At 47.6% G+C, this 13,986-nt stretch overlaps 6 protein-coding genes across 6 annotated transcripts; 3 read left to right on the forward strand and 3 right to left on the reverse strand.

Moving 5' to 3' along the window:
- Positions 1–148: 148 nt before the first annotated feature.
- FPSE_04693 (uncharacterized protein) lies at positions 149–1,519 on the forward strand (the record flags this gene model as incomplete). Its single annotated transcript, XM_009257811.1, has 1 exon — positions 149–1,519. The coding sequence occupies one exon, from the start codon at positions 149–151 to the stop codon at positions 1,517–1,519; it is 1,371 nt and encodes a 456-aa protein (XP_009256086.1).
- A 1,610-nt stretch (positions 1,520–3,129) lies between these two features.
- On the reverse strand, positions 3,130–5,354 carry FPSE_04694 (uncharacterized protein; the record flags this gene model as incomplete). Its single annotated transcript, XM_009257812.1, has 4 exons — positions 3,130–3,219; positions 3,270–4,390; positions 4,447–4,868; positions 4,915–5,354. The coding sequence occupies 4 exons, from the start codon at positions 5,352–5,354 to the stop codon at positions 3,130–3,132; spliced, it is 2,073 nt and encodes a 690-aa protein (XP_009256087.1).
- A 1,483-nt stretch (positions 5,355–6,837) lies between these two features.
- Positions 6,838–8,476, forward strand: FPSE_04695 (uncharacterized protein; the record flags this gene model as incomplete). Its single annotated transcript, XM_009257813.1, has 3 exons — positions 6,838–6,966; positions 7,019–7,998; positions 8,056–8,476. 3 exons carry the CDS (start codon positions 6,838–6,840, stop codon positions 8,474–8,476), a joined length of 1,530 nt encoding a protein of 509 aa, XP_009256088.1.
- A 278-nt stretch (positions 8,477–8,754) lies between these two features.
- On the reverse strand, positions 8,755–9,761 carry FPSE_04696 (uncharacterized protein; the record flags this gene model as incomplete). The annotated part of the gene is made up of 3 exons (XM_009257814.1): positions 8,755–8,887; positions 8,951–9,229; positions 9,286–9,761. 3 exons carry the CDS (start codon positions 9,759–9,761, stop codon positions 8,755–8,757), a joined length of 888 nt encoding a protein of 295 aa, XP_009256089.1.
- Positions 9,762–10,471: 710 nt separating this feature from the next.
- Positions 10,472–12,077, forward strand: FPSE_04697 (uncharacterized protein; the record flags this gene model as incomplete). The annotated part of the gene is made up of 4 exons (XM_009257815.1): positions 10,472–10,637; positions 10,684–10,817; positions 10,870–11,018; positions 11,069–12,077. 4 exons carry the CDS (start codon positions 10,472–10,474, stop codon positions 12,075–12,077), a joined length of 1,458 nt encoding a protein of 485 aa, XP_009256090.1.
- A 147-nt stretch (positions 12,078–12,224) lies between these two features.
- On the reverse strand, positions 12,225–13,825 carry FPSE_04698 (uncharacterized protein; the record flags this gene model as incomplete). The annotated part of the gene is made up of 4 exons (XM_009257816.1): positions 12,225–12,305; positions 12,363–12,650; positions 12,702–13,056; positions 13,107–13,825. 4 exons carry the CDS (start codon positions 13,823–13,825, stop codon positions 12,225–12,227), a joined length of 1,443 nt encoding a protein of 480 aa, XP_009256091.1.
- Between the last annotated feature and the right edge of the window lie 161 nt (positions 13,826–13,986).

Raw genomic sequence — 13,986 nt, forward strand, 5'->3', positions numbered from 1 at the left:
AGTGCAGTTGTCCTTGTAAAAATGTCAGTACGACTAACAGTTTAGCAGAAAAAGGAGGATCAAGTGTGATGAGACGCGACCTGCCTGCACAAAATGCATTCAATCTGGGTGGGAATGTGATGGTTACCCATCAAACGCAGTTTCAGCAATGGCTCTACGCAAAGAAAGAGTTCCAACACAACCACCTTCCATTCCCTTGCTATCCATCACCAGCTATTCGATCCCCTTCAAGGTCCCTGGAAGCCAAAGAGACCGCCAACTTCTCCACTACTTTTGCGTGCAAGGGGCATCGGAGATCTCGGGGTTTCTCACCTCCGACTTCTGGTCCGAGATTGTTCTTCGAGAGAGTCATCAAGATTCGGCACTACGGCAAGCACTTGTTGCCATGAGTTCACTGCATTTGGACTACATTACTTCAGATCCAGTGAAAAGCCAAGCTGCAAGTATTGAGACGTTGGATAATTATGGCAAAGCCATGCGTACAGTAAGGAAGAGACTTGCGCAATCATCGCCCGACACAACGAAAGTTGCACTTATTTGCTGTGTCATATTCTACTGCTGTGAGAATACTTTGGGAAATCCAGACACAGCTCAACAACATCTAAGCAATGGTCTTGAACTCCTCAAGTCTATCTCGAGGCACTCAACGCAAATGGAAAAGGCCGAGATGAAAGGGTTAAGGACAATCTTTGAGCGACTCGATATGCAAGCTAGCTTCTTTCAAGATGACCGCGTACCAATTCTGAGTCTACCGCACTGGGAAGAACACAAAGCAGAGTATGATGCGTTGGTGCCGAAAAGGTGTTTCTCCACGCTGCAGGAAGCTCATGAGAGCCTCATCAAGCTTCAGTCGTGGCTCTACAGCTTCATCAACAAAAATGCCGATGTTTACAAAGCAGGAATTGAGTCCTTGAGTCCGGTTGTGCTGGACGAGAAAGCCGCGTTGGTAGCAGCATACAATTATTGGAGCTACGCAGTCGAGAACTTTCAACTTGCCGAGGCACACGATGAGCACACTAAATATGGTCTCAGATTCTTACTTGTTCATTCCAAAATCTGCCAGATGATCGTGGACTCCAAGTTCCCTGTCAATGACGAAATATTTGGAGCATCACCCAATCCAGCCGCGCATGAAGTATTGGATCTGGTAGAGACACTGCTTGACTACACAGCTAAGCTGAATTCTTCTCCAAGCGCAACCCAAACTCCACGTCGAAACTTTTCGCTGGAAAGTGGAGTTGTTGCACCGCTGTTCGCGCTGGCTCTTAAGTGTTCAGATGAGTCGGTGGCTACAAGAGCCGCGCAGATGCTTTCTTTGTCTCAGAGAAGAGAGGGTTTGTATGATGCTCAGACTATGGCAATGATTCTCACTCATCTGAGGAAGTCAAGAGATGGGGAAAAGGAAGTGAAGGCTGAACTTGAAAGTAGCAACGCTGCTACAAGTGCCCTGGAGTATCATATCCCGAACGGTTATGAGGGCGGTGGAATTCATAAGCTACTCGTCTCAATGAGTATATAAAGCTGTGTATGCTCACAAACATCTGTTACCGATAGTTAATAACTGCCATGCGATAAGTGCATCTCTATTTGTGACGAATAATACTTTGACTTACCTCTATACTGTGGTTAGTACCAACTGCAAAGCACAATTCTTCACACCACCAATCATTCATGAAGATGCATGGATCTGTCAGCTTCAGTAAGCATTGTTGCCTAAGGCCTCATACGGAGCCGTATGCTCAACTGTGTCAGCTTTCAACCCCCCACATCCATCCATCATCACAACAACACATATCGAGATGGACCCTATATCAAACTCACTACAAGATGCCCAAGACATCATTCGGGTCTGTGCGTATCACAGATATGAATTCGATGATCTTTTGGTCCGGACGCCTGACTCGAAACTTCAAGCGCCGTTCCTACAGAGTGCATCAAACACACCAGTCTCGTCAAGCCTTGGGGCTCTGGACCGCTTGCCAAAAGAGCTGATGGTCATGATACTTCAGGAGCTTGATATTGTTTCATATCTTCGATTTCGCGCCGTCAATAACCGAGCGCGAAACTTGGCAACAGACACTCGTGAATACAGCCAAGCCGTAAAACACGGGTTGGCGGGGTTGAAGACGCTGCTCAGAGTGCAAACGGCACAGCTTTTTACCATGAACGCCTTCTACCGAGCCCTTATCAATCCCTCATGCCAGTTCTGCGGAAAGTTTGGAACGTTCCTCTTTCTTCTTAAATGTCAGCGCTGCTGCTTTACATGCCTGGAGATCTCCTATGACCTGTATGTTATGGCCATACCAGCCCCGAAAAGGCTTTGTGTAGAGTGCAATGTGTCGAGAAAGGATATCGAGCGAGTCTGCGAGCCCAAGTTACGGGTTGTGTATAGCAAATACTCGTTAGTGTCATGGCCTAAAGTCAGGAGACCAAGGTATCTGGTCACTGTCAAAGATGCGCACCAAAGACTACCTTTGATTGATACCTACCAGCCGGTTATCCAAAACACTGTACCCTTTATACCAGAACACCAATCTCACATGGATATATATCACTATAACTGCTATCGATATATGGCCACCACGGCGTTCCCGTGGTACGATCCCAGTCGAAACTGTCTTGAAAGAGGAATGAGTTGCAAGGGATGTAACTTTCGTGTCGAGGAGTATATTGCTGAACATCCTAATGGAGGGGATCCACCGTGGGGGTTCAATGATCGAGATCGAATTTACTCAGGGGAAGAGTTTATGCAGCATTTCAGATCATGCAGGTATGCTAGAGAGGTATGGGAATCGGCTCGAGAGCGTCAGGTTATCCCGGAGTCGAGATTCACGCTGGAAGGCGGTGCTATCGTCAACCAGCGATCGCGGCGCACACAGCACTGGTAGCATGGCTTGGGAAAGGATCGCTGTTTTCAATATTGTTTTAGTAGTAAAGTCGGCGGGCAAACAACACAGATGGACTGGCATATCGCAATTACGTATGTAGACTGAATATGAACAGGTGACCTAATATGAATAATGATTCTGGAAATATTACTATGGCTAACCAATGTGAAACGAAATAAACCTGCCACTCGCCCTTCTGCCAATTACAAATGCCGCTCTCTCCTTCATACGAAATGACCATTCAAGCCTGTTCCAACGCCTTATCAATCTCCGTCTTGTAGCGGGCGTTGATCGCACGTCGATTTAGCTTTTGCGTTGCGGTAACGAGACCCTATTTGTTGCAATTAGCTCATAGTCTTTTTGTCCTTCAACAATACTTACACTAGCAGGAGTCCACTCCTCATGGGTGATGACAACAGCGGCCACAATTTCCATGCTCGACAAGCCAGCCCGTCTGCCAGTCGCTTGAAGATCTTTGAGCAAGGCTTGGCGTACCTTGTTATCAGTATAAATACTGTGTTCGTCAACGCCTAGGTCTTTGGCGATGCTAGCTAAAACCGTCTCGTTGGGCATGACGACAGCGATAGGTCGAGCGTGTAGAGAGTCGGCATATGCCATCGCGTTCATAACGCCTTGGGCGCCGCGGTAGATTGAGTCCAACTTTTCCAGAGCGACATACTCACCGCTCAGGAGTTTCACAATGTTCTTAATACGGTCGATAATGCGGAGATGCCCATCGGAGTCAAACTCCCCGACATCTCCGGTCTTGAACCAGCCATCGTCGGTGAAACTTCTCTTTGTTTCTTCTTCATTCTCATAGTACCCCATCATGACTGCAGGGCCTTTGATCAGTATCTCTCCCTGAGGTGTATCTGCATCTGCCAAATAGCCGAATTCAGGAACCGAGACCAATTTGACTTCTGCGGAGGCTGGGACTGTTCCTATGGAGTGCAGTGTAAATTCTAGAGGAGAGCCCAAAGCACCGACTGCACAGGTTTCCGTGAGACCATAGCCTGTAAACATAGGAGCAAGTGCCATAGAGAGGAAGTGCTTTGTTGAGAGCGAAATGGGACTACCACCGTTGAACAGAAATCGGATTTTGCCACCAGTCATCTCACGGATCTTACCAAAGACAATCCCATCGAGCAGCAATGCGCCAGGCAAGTTATGCTTTACCATGACGCTCTTGTAAGCAAAGGCACGCCAGAACAGAGTCTTGAGCAAAACACTGCTGTTCAATCGTGTCATGATGCCCTTTCTGATCGTCTCATAGACTTGTGGCACTCCGGGCATGACTGTAGGTTTCAGTGCCCTCATATCTCCCGCGCAGTTCCTAACAGAGGTATCGGAGACTGTTCGGGGGTTTCCATAGCCGACCGTGCCTCCAAAGAACATTCCGAGATTTTCAAGGGCCATTTCTAGGACGTGAGCCAGTGGAAGATAGGCGAGAAGAACGTCGTTGTGGGTGACGCAATCTGCGACGCATACGTATAGTCCAGCAACTAATGTCCTCAGTCAATAATCATCGTCTTTTCCATTGAGTGGGTTCTTGACTTACCTCCTGCAACCAAGTTCCTATGAGCGATTCGCACACCTTTGGGAACTCCACCAGAGCCTGAGGTGTACATAACACAATACAGATCATCCGGTTTGGGAAACACTGGATCTACAGGGGTGCTTTTGCCCAATTCGCACACTTCGTCGAAACTAATGACTTTGAAGTTTGGGTTTGCAGATTTGAAAGCTTCCACGATTTCGAGGCCGCCAAAAATAGATGCCTCGTTGACGATGATGGTGTGAACCTTTGACTTCTTCAACGGTTCAGTCGCTGTCTTGAGGAGATATGGATCAATGTACAAGACTTCAGCTTGACTTTGAAGAAGACTGTGTTCCAGGCCACTTTGCCCAAGAGAGTCATAGGCTGTGACAATCGAGATGGACTGTGTAACACAGCTATGAGATGTGGCTATCCATTGTGCACTAACACAGTTAGTCTTTATATGCTGAGTTCCATAGGTGGCAATACCTTGAAGATGCAAATAGGAACAACTTATTCCCAGCTTCCATTCCGAGCTTTCGTAATCCTGAGCCAAGTTGCAGGCAGTGTTGTTCATACTCTTTGTAGGTATAAAACGAAAACGGTGTCAACTCGAAATAGGTCCACTCCTTATCCACAAGCTGGACCTTGCCATCAACCTTTTTTTCGACCTTTGTTGTTTCTTTATGGAGCTTGATAAGCTTACGCCAGCCTACAGCCCTGCTGTCCGGATACAATCGCGCGCTGCGACGAACAATGTCAAAAACTGTGTATACATCGTCGGCAGGTCGTTCAATGAGACCATCACGAGCTCGAGGGTGTCGACGCGGGATGGTTTCGTCGGGTCTTTTCTCGTAGCCTGGTGATTCGACAGTAAACGGTGGTTTGTAGACCTGATATAAGGGCGTTACGCCTGATGTGTGTGCCATATTGTCGGGAAAGCTATGCAGGTAGTGGGTTTGGGTTGCTGATGTAAAGTAGTTATGCGAAGCAGACACGAGATGTAAGCTAATCTGGCATTAAGTTGGTATCCCGTTGGATGTGAGGCTGAGACTTTGCAACTAAAAGGCCCAAGATTGTCAGTCTGAGGTACAGGGCAACGATAACAAGGAATGATAATAAAGGGATGATGGTCAATGCCCCAACAAAAATGATATACGGCCCCAGCGTGTACGTGCACGCCCTACGTCAGGTCCACATGACGGAGCCAAGCTTGTTGTCTCACCTCTGGACTTATCGGCGGCTTTAAGGGTCACCACACCCATTAATGCTCTAAATGGATGGATTCTGGCGCTATTGCCAGTCAGCACGACACGTACAACCTACCGAAACATCCGCTCGACATGATCAGCGAACCACGGCCAAGCATGAATAGTTGGCTCTGCAACAGTAAGCTGACAGACAATTAATATGACATTTATATTTTATGCCAATTCGTCAGTGCCTCAATATGTTCTCTTTTCACCTCTTCGCATAACATGGTTGCCATTCTTGCCCTAGGTACTCCATATTTGATCGCCTATCTCGACGCCATCTTTCCGATATTCATTTAAATATGGAACTTTAAATAAGGCTATTACGTAGATCTTTTGACGGAAAGGTGCTAAAGTAATCTTCCAAGTCGATAGTCTGAAATGGACCGGTCTAAACCGCCCAGGTCAAGGCTTGCATCACATGGCCTGTGTTACACGCTGTCCATCTTATATCACCAGCTCTTGGCGTCAAGATATAAGCCTCTTCATTTACTCCAGTAGCAGCAGATTATCCCATAGTTTTAGTTCAAATCCCACAGTATCCTCCGACCAGATATTGAGTTACAATATCTTTCCCAAGGTAGGTACATGCTGACCCTTCAACACTGATCAAGACGCTTACTTTGTATGCTAACAAAGCATTCACACCGTGTTATAGAGTGGTAAGCGTCAGGCCAATAATGGCTTTTTTTGCTGGGGGGCATTCTGCTGCTGTGTAGCGATAAGGCAGAAGATGAAGGGAAGTAGATGTATTTGTTTCATGGGCAATATTTGACGTGTCCTATATGAATAGCATTGATTCCTTCCTCAAACTGGAAATGACCGGCCGTTGTAGGCCTAGAGGATCGCTTCTCACAAAGTGGCCAACGTAAGCTTACCACAACCTGCCACTAGCCAAGCACAGTACCTTTTCAAGGAGGATGACAGACCGTTGTAGTTATTCCCGAACCAACGTTGTTCTTATCTGAGTTTCGTCATGCAGGCGCAACTTTCCCCCGCCCTGGTTGCAAGGGGGATTATTGTTAACGCGTAGCCATGCACCTACGTAAGCAAATAACATCAGGCTAAACCAACATCATGCCATCAAGAGAGGCTCTTGGTGCTTACGTTCTGTCAAGAAGTCTTCTTTACCAGTGTCGAGATTACTTACATCGCAAAAATGGGGGCTGCTGATATGAACGATCCTTTCACGCCCGATTTCTCCGAGTTTGTCAACAAGGCCCTTGACAGATGGAAGCTTGCCGGTATCTCGATCGCGGTTGTGGATGGAGATAACGTCTATTCAAAGGTCAATCAACGTGTCACTTGATCATTTTGTGTTCTCACTAACGCTGAACAAGGGCTACGGGTATGCGAATTTACCAGATGTCCCCGCTACACCAGAGACTCTTTGGTATGGTGGATCAACAACCAAGGCATTTGTAACGGCAACCCTGGCTCATTTGATCGAGACTAAGAAATACCCTGCCCTCTCCAATGGCTGGCAGACTCCAGTCTCATCAATCATTCGAGACGACTTTGTCACACAAGATGATTGGGCAACAAACAACATTACGCTCGAAGACCTAGCGTGTCATCGATCGGGCCTACGCAACAATGATATGGGTCTTAGATTGTATGAGAACGGTCGTCCATGGGAGATTCGAGACATTGCTCGCAATTTGAGGCACTCACCCCTTCAATGGCAACCTCGAACAAAGTTTGACTACAACAACGAAGGTTACGCAACGCTATCGTATGTGATTGAGACGATCACGGGGAAGTGGCTTGGTGATGTGCTCAAAGAAACTATCTGGAGCCCACTTGGAATGACTTCCACATACCTTGATTTGCAACAGGCTAAAGATGCACCAGAGGACTTGTCAACAGGCTATTACTGGGATAGTTCAGGAAAGCAATATGCCCCCATCCCATTCTTACCCACAGACATCGTTAGCGGAGCAGGAGCTATCATTTCCAACGTCAATGACTATACCAAGTGGATCAGATGTCTACTCCGTAAAGAGGGACCTCTGTCAAAAGTAGTACACAAAGATATACGCAAGCCACGAGTCGTTGACAATCCAGAACCTGCTCGCGGTATGGACGTATCTCTATACGGTCTCTCCTGGTGGCGCACATCTATTCAAGGCCATGTGGTTTATTGGCATTCTGGGTCTGTCGTGTCTCACGGTGCACTAATCTACTGGCTTCCAGAGTTCGACTATGGAGTTGTTCTCCTTGCCAACTATCCCAATGATGTGAGAGAAGTCATTATGAGGCGACTGATTTATGACAAACTTGGGGTTCCAGCAGATGAACGATTTGACATTGAGAAAGAGTAAGTCGAGCATATTTTCTACCATGGCAATTGGCAGTCATCTAACATTCTATGGAGGTTGCGAATGGCACAACGAAAAAGAGAAGAGACCATTGCGAACGCAGCGACCACTCTTTTCCCGAATTTACCAGCCAAACCCGCTCCACCCCATGTCGACATCGAAAGCCTTGCAGGAAGATATTATGCTCCAGGAAATGGAACCTTTGAGTTCTCGTGTATCAAATGCAAGAAAAGCGGAAAGATGGAGCTTCTGGCTGACCGTACGGATTTACTATGGAAGAGTCGCTTTACGCTTCGTCACGCGTCGGGGAATTTCTGGGTGATGCTGGTCTCGCTTCTCGAAGATCCATCGAGACTATCAGACGCGTTCCTAGGTGCCGAGTTCAGATTTGGCATCGATGACTCGCCTAGCGAGCTTATCGTCACATTCCCGGCTGGTGATTACAGCCGTGAGATTATACTGAAGAGGGTGAAATAGGATATCAGTTGATAGTTCAGGATGAAAATATGGCGAACCTTTTTTTGATGGGCACGGAATCACAGATCAATGCTACAGTAATACGAAGTGATTCCCACAGGTTATTAATTTCAAAACACCTGTGAACTATTTCTTATATGTATTGTGAATTATATACTAATAAATTCGCCTCTCCATATCTGAATCAAGATGTCAAACATGAAGGCCCTTGCTACGACAAGACGACGTCTACATACCATCGATAATCATAGTGTGGCAATCCTATAGACTCCCACCAACTAAGAGCTGTAGGTGAAATCGACCAGAACAGGGTTGTGGTCGGAAAGGATGTTTCCATCGGGCTGAAGAAAGAGCTTGGGCACGTAGTTGAAAGAAGTAGCGCTGAGCTTGACAGAGTTTCCAGATCGGTAGCTATAAACTAGGTTAGAACAATTCTCTCGGTGATACACATCTTCAGCCTTGATTGTAACTTACAAAACCTTGTCGACAATCTCGCACTTGTTGTCTGCGGCAGGAACCTTGCATGGGTCTGCGGCAGCCCCAGCAGTGGGATACTTGCCACCTTGGATGAGCTGAACCCAAGCATCGCTGAAGCCAGCGTCTGTCAGCTTGTTAAGGCTTCGTCCAGCGTTGGTCCATCTGTCGTTTGTGTCGCCACCAATGATAACTGCTCGGCCATTGGAGTTGGAATTGATGTAGGCAAGGACCTGGTCAATACCAGCCGAGCGAGCATCAACGTCGCCCTTGTCAGATCTACCCAATCGATCATATTAGCAAATTTGCGACTAATTCTTGAAGATTCTAATTACCCAGCATCGGCATGAAGGTTGTAGAGATCAACTTCGACTCCACCGATAGCCATGCGCATGAAGCTGAAGCCTTTGGGAGTGAGGCAGTCTCCAGAGTTCAGGTTGCATTTGTTCCACTTCTTGCGGCTGAAAGTGGACCATGGGTAGTTGGCCACAGTGTTGAGACCATCTCCAAAAGGTACACCGCCAGAAGTGGGAGTTCGCTGAGGGTGGTTGTCAGTCGCGTAGATGTAGGCGTGGAAGTTGAAGTCTTCCTGCATGTGCACAATGTCGAATCCTTGAGTGGCAAAAGCAGTACCGATCAGGTTGGAGTTGGTCTTCTTGTCACCAGGAACATCGTTGCCATTGATGATTTCTGGAAGACCTGCCACGTTGTAGGTGAGAAAGTTGAACTTTCCGGTCTTTTGGCCAAGACAAAGGCTGCTCAAGGCCAAAGTCGAGACAAGGAGCTGGCTGGAAATTGAACGAATGGACATGATGACTTGCTTTGCGGTTGAAGACAAAGAGTTGAGGTGCGAAGCTTGCTCTTAAGATATAAGAAGTGACGTTGTGAAGACTATATATCGTATTGAAGCACGACTATGTCAAAGCTTAAGAGGTTGGCGCATAACGTTACATCGTGATCTGCATGACGACTGCCCATCAGGGGTCGAAGGCCGTATTGATGAGGGAATAACACGCTACTCTACCAAAATGGCCACACCATCCGATAACCAGCTTCTGTTTTTAAACTAAACAATATAACAAGATTTGGACTATAACGATGTAAAAGAGCTGAGTAGAGGACACGCAGATCCGTCATGTTGTTTGACTGGATGAAGCTGGTTATCTATACAGGTTTCCTAATCAGGCAGTTCACCCGATCTTGTCAAGGTTTATGGTTTTCCACCAATGCATTGAACTGTTTGTTCACCGTGACCAAGCCCGATACTACCGAATGGCCCATCCTGGAAGCTCCACGTGCTGGTGCAACCCTGGTCAATAGTTCATTATGTCCGGGGTATGGCATTTAAAGACTCAACCAAGTCGAATAATGATAGCATGAACGAGGTTCTAAAGAGCTGGGCATTTACTGAAGAGGCAAACCAATTTCCGGTTCTACTGGGGTACAAACTGTATTTATATTGACAGCCTTCACGGTGGTTATACCGACTACAGTCCCCAACAGCTCAATCCAACTCTAACGATGAAGGGCCCAATTATCGCCGCCGCTGTGCTCGGCAGTTACTGTCAGGTCAGCCATGCTCAATCAGGCAGCTCAATTGATCCAGTGCAGCCCGTCCTGCTTCCGGACACAGCTGCCGCGAAGAACCCTCTATCACATCTTGGCGGTAATGGACCGTGGCATATAGGTAAGGAATCCCCATAGCACAACCTCTTGGTTATTAACAAGGTCAGGTGCCGATATTACCGGTATTTCTTCTGATGTGCCAGAGGGCTGCGAGGTCGACCAAGCTGCCTACGTATCACGTCATGGATCCAGGTACCCTGATACCGGAGCTCACAATGGGTGGCTTGAGATGCAGAGCAAGGTGAATGATGCCGGGAACCTCAATTTTACCGCTTCGTTAACAAATATGCCAGTTCCAAAACTCCGACTATACTGCGACTGGACCCCTGGAGTTCCTCCACCGGTGGAAGAGCCCTCTAACCAATCCTGAGATCCAGATTGCTCAGCTCAGCAAGACTGGGTACAAGGAGCTTTTTGACATGGGATATACCCTTCGTACTAGGTGAGGGACACATAATTTTGCGTCACGATTAGTCCGCTAACTCGACAAAGATATCCTGATCTTTACCGCGAAGGTGAAGACTTTGTGGTCTGGGCCAACAATTACACGCGTGTTATTCAGACCGCTCAACTCTTCCTCCATGGTTTCTTGGGGACAAACTCTTCACTGGGCACGGTTGTTGCCGTTACTGGCAAGGGTATGCCTGCTCATCTTGGCGACACTCTGGCCCCCTCCGACATGTGCCCAACGTTCGTGGACGACAGCAGCAAGCAGACAGACGCCTGGCGCTCCAAGTGGCTACCCGCCTTCAAGAAGCGATTGTCCCAGTACATCGAGGGTGATCTAGAGCTTGAAGATGGGCAATGGGGGGACTTCCCTTACATCTGCGGATTCGAGTCGCAAATCACGGGTCGCCTTTCATCCTTTTGCAATACCTTCAATCAGAAGGAGATGGAGCAATACGAATATCAGCAAGACCTGAGGTACTACTACGGTGTCGGTCCAGCAACCAAGGTGGCCTCAAAGATGATGGTCCCCTTCCTTGATGCGTTAGTGCAGCGTTTTGTTGCCGGACCCGACGCTACCGGTACCAACTTCGAGGGCAAACAGTTTAAACTTCCCAAGATTTTGATGAGCTTTTTGAACGACGGCCAATTGAACGAACTTGCTGTCGCCACCGGTGTATACGACAACCAAAAGAAGCTGCCCGTTGACCGCATCCCTGAGGATCGTCTCTGGCGCAACTCAGAGATCTCTCCCATGCGAGGTACCATCGCATTTGAGCGTCTTACCTGCGCCACCAAGAAGGGACGTCCTGGACAGAAGTACATGCGAATCCTCATCAACGATGTGGTCTACCCGGTGCCATCTTGCAAAGATGGACCAGGAAGGTCGTGCTCGCTGGCAAAGTATGCCAAGATTACCAAGGATCGGCTCAAGAAGAACGGTAACTTTGCGAAGCTTTGTAACGCGACAGATCCTGCTACGCCTTCCAAGGTTCTTGGAGCTAGCTTTTTTACAAACTTGGCTCAACCTCACCTGAAGCCTGTTAAGCCATAAATATTTTTGGCTCAGGGGATTGATGACGAATTGTGATGGTTTTGATATAGCTGTAAAGATCTTTTAGACATATTTTAATGTACTACTTCTTCGATTTAGATTCGCTTTCACAAATTCAGTACATAGTGAGACCCTATGGAAGTCGTATCACTCCCGGCCCAATGCAGCCTTGGCCTCATTCAGCTCTTGCTCCGTAGGCATGTTGACAACCATCATATACAAGACGTCCTTTTCATAGCATTAGCCAATCGCACGTAAGCTTTTTAGATCCGGGAATGTTCTTACCTTGCTCAAAAGCAATTTCTTCATTGCATCGCCAGCCGAGTATTGGAACACAGGTCCAGACTTACCAGTCAGTCTTCCGGTGATCCCTCCTCTTCCTCCTCTGCCACCTCTACCTCCGGAAGACATTCCGCCCCGGCTTGAACGTGACTTATTGGGGTTTACATTTCCTCCAGTAAGCAATGAAAGGATAGAACCGCTGTTGGCAGGGTGAGAGGGGTCAGCGTATCGAGAAGTGAACTCTGGTCGTTCTCCCTGATTGGCTAGAACATTGTCTGTGTTCTTGTGCGCCTGCATTTCATATTAGTACAATCCCACTTAATCCGACAGTAAAATACTCACAAACTCAGCTTGTGCTCTTTTATCGTAATACTCTGCAACAAAATTTTTCTTCGCAGCCATACTCTTCTTGAATCCCTTGGACTCCTCGGTATCAGCAGCATCAAGAACATCCAGCGTAGGAAAGATAAGAGGTGCAGCCTCGGGCAGGGAAAAGTCTCCGTAAGTCTTTCCACTAGATCTACTAAACTTGTCTGTTATTCCAGAGTCTTCCGAACTCATAGAAGAGGCAATGGTCTTATTTAGATCAATCATCTCATGGGCTCTCCCGGTATCCTCTCTCCAGGTCATGATAAGGCAGCAGAGGCCTCTAGGATAAAAGTATTCCTCGTTGAGTTTTCCTAGAAACTTGTTTGTGCTTTTCAACTGTTAGCTTGTGCGGGGAATGGAGGCGAACTGCAATCATACTTCTGTCGGCTATGCATGTCCTTGGTGATCTCGATGGTCAAATACACGGCTGCGCTGATAGCAATGCTTGGTGCGAAAGGTACAAAGAGTCCACCAATTTCTGCAAAATTGAGTACTTGAATCCATGGGGAAGCCATTGATGCCGCATCAAATTTGTCGAGGAAGTCAAGCCATGTTTCTTGGTCAATGCCTACGTCCTCAAGGATAGGAGCATATCCACGCACGAATCCACGGGAGCGATTCTTGGGTCGTCTTTGGGCAAGAATAACGGGCATTTCGAGTCGCTGTCCAGTTGGTGGGTTTGTCAAGCCATGCTCTCTGATGAAAGTGGTAGCAAGATCGGTGTCATTTTGTGTAGTCTGTGATGACGACGAAGACTCGCCATTTGGGTTGGAGAGAAGCTCGGTCTGGGTATCGTCGAGTTCCCATTGTCTCTCTGTCGCATCGCTTTTTTGGCTAGGTAGTTGGTAGGTATTCTGCTGTGATTGACTGACGGGAGCATCGTTGCTACTGCTTCCTTGTGATTGATGTGCCGGTTGTGCTGGCGGCGCATTCTTCTCCGCGTTTCTCTTGTCCTTGTAGGAACTAACGCTTTCTGAGACCAGTCCAATGCCGCCAGCTACACCACGAACGGCTGACCCAAGTAGGCCGCCTCCGCGTCCACCGCCACGACCTCCTCGTGAGAAAAGAAATCCGCGACCGCTTCCGTTGTTAGACATGATGGTGCTAAAATGTTGTAATGAAAGAGCCAAGATTTTAGGGTGGGAAATAAGCTTCTTATCAAGATGGTTTCAGATGAGCCAGCAGCCTTACGAAACGGATACTCGGCATGATTACAGCGATGAGTGGCCGGGACAACGATGAAGGTGGGGGAGAATCT

Source organism: Fusarium pseudograminearum, chromosome 2 (genome assembly GCF_000303195.2).
Source record: "Fusarium pseudograminearum CS3096 chromosome 2, whole genome shotgun sequence".
NCBI classification, from domain to species: Eukaryota; Fungi; Ascomycota; class Sordariomycetes; order Hypocreales; family Nectriaceae; genus Fusarium; species Fusarium pseudograminearum.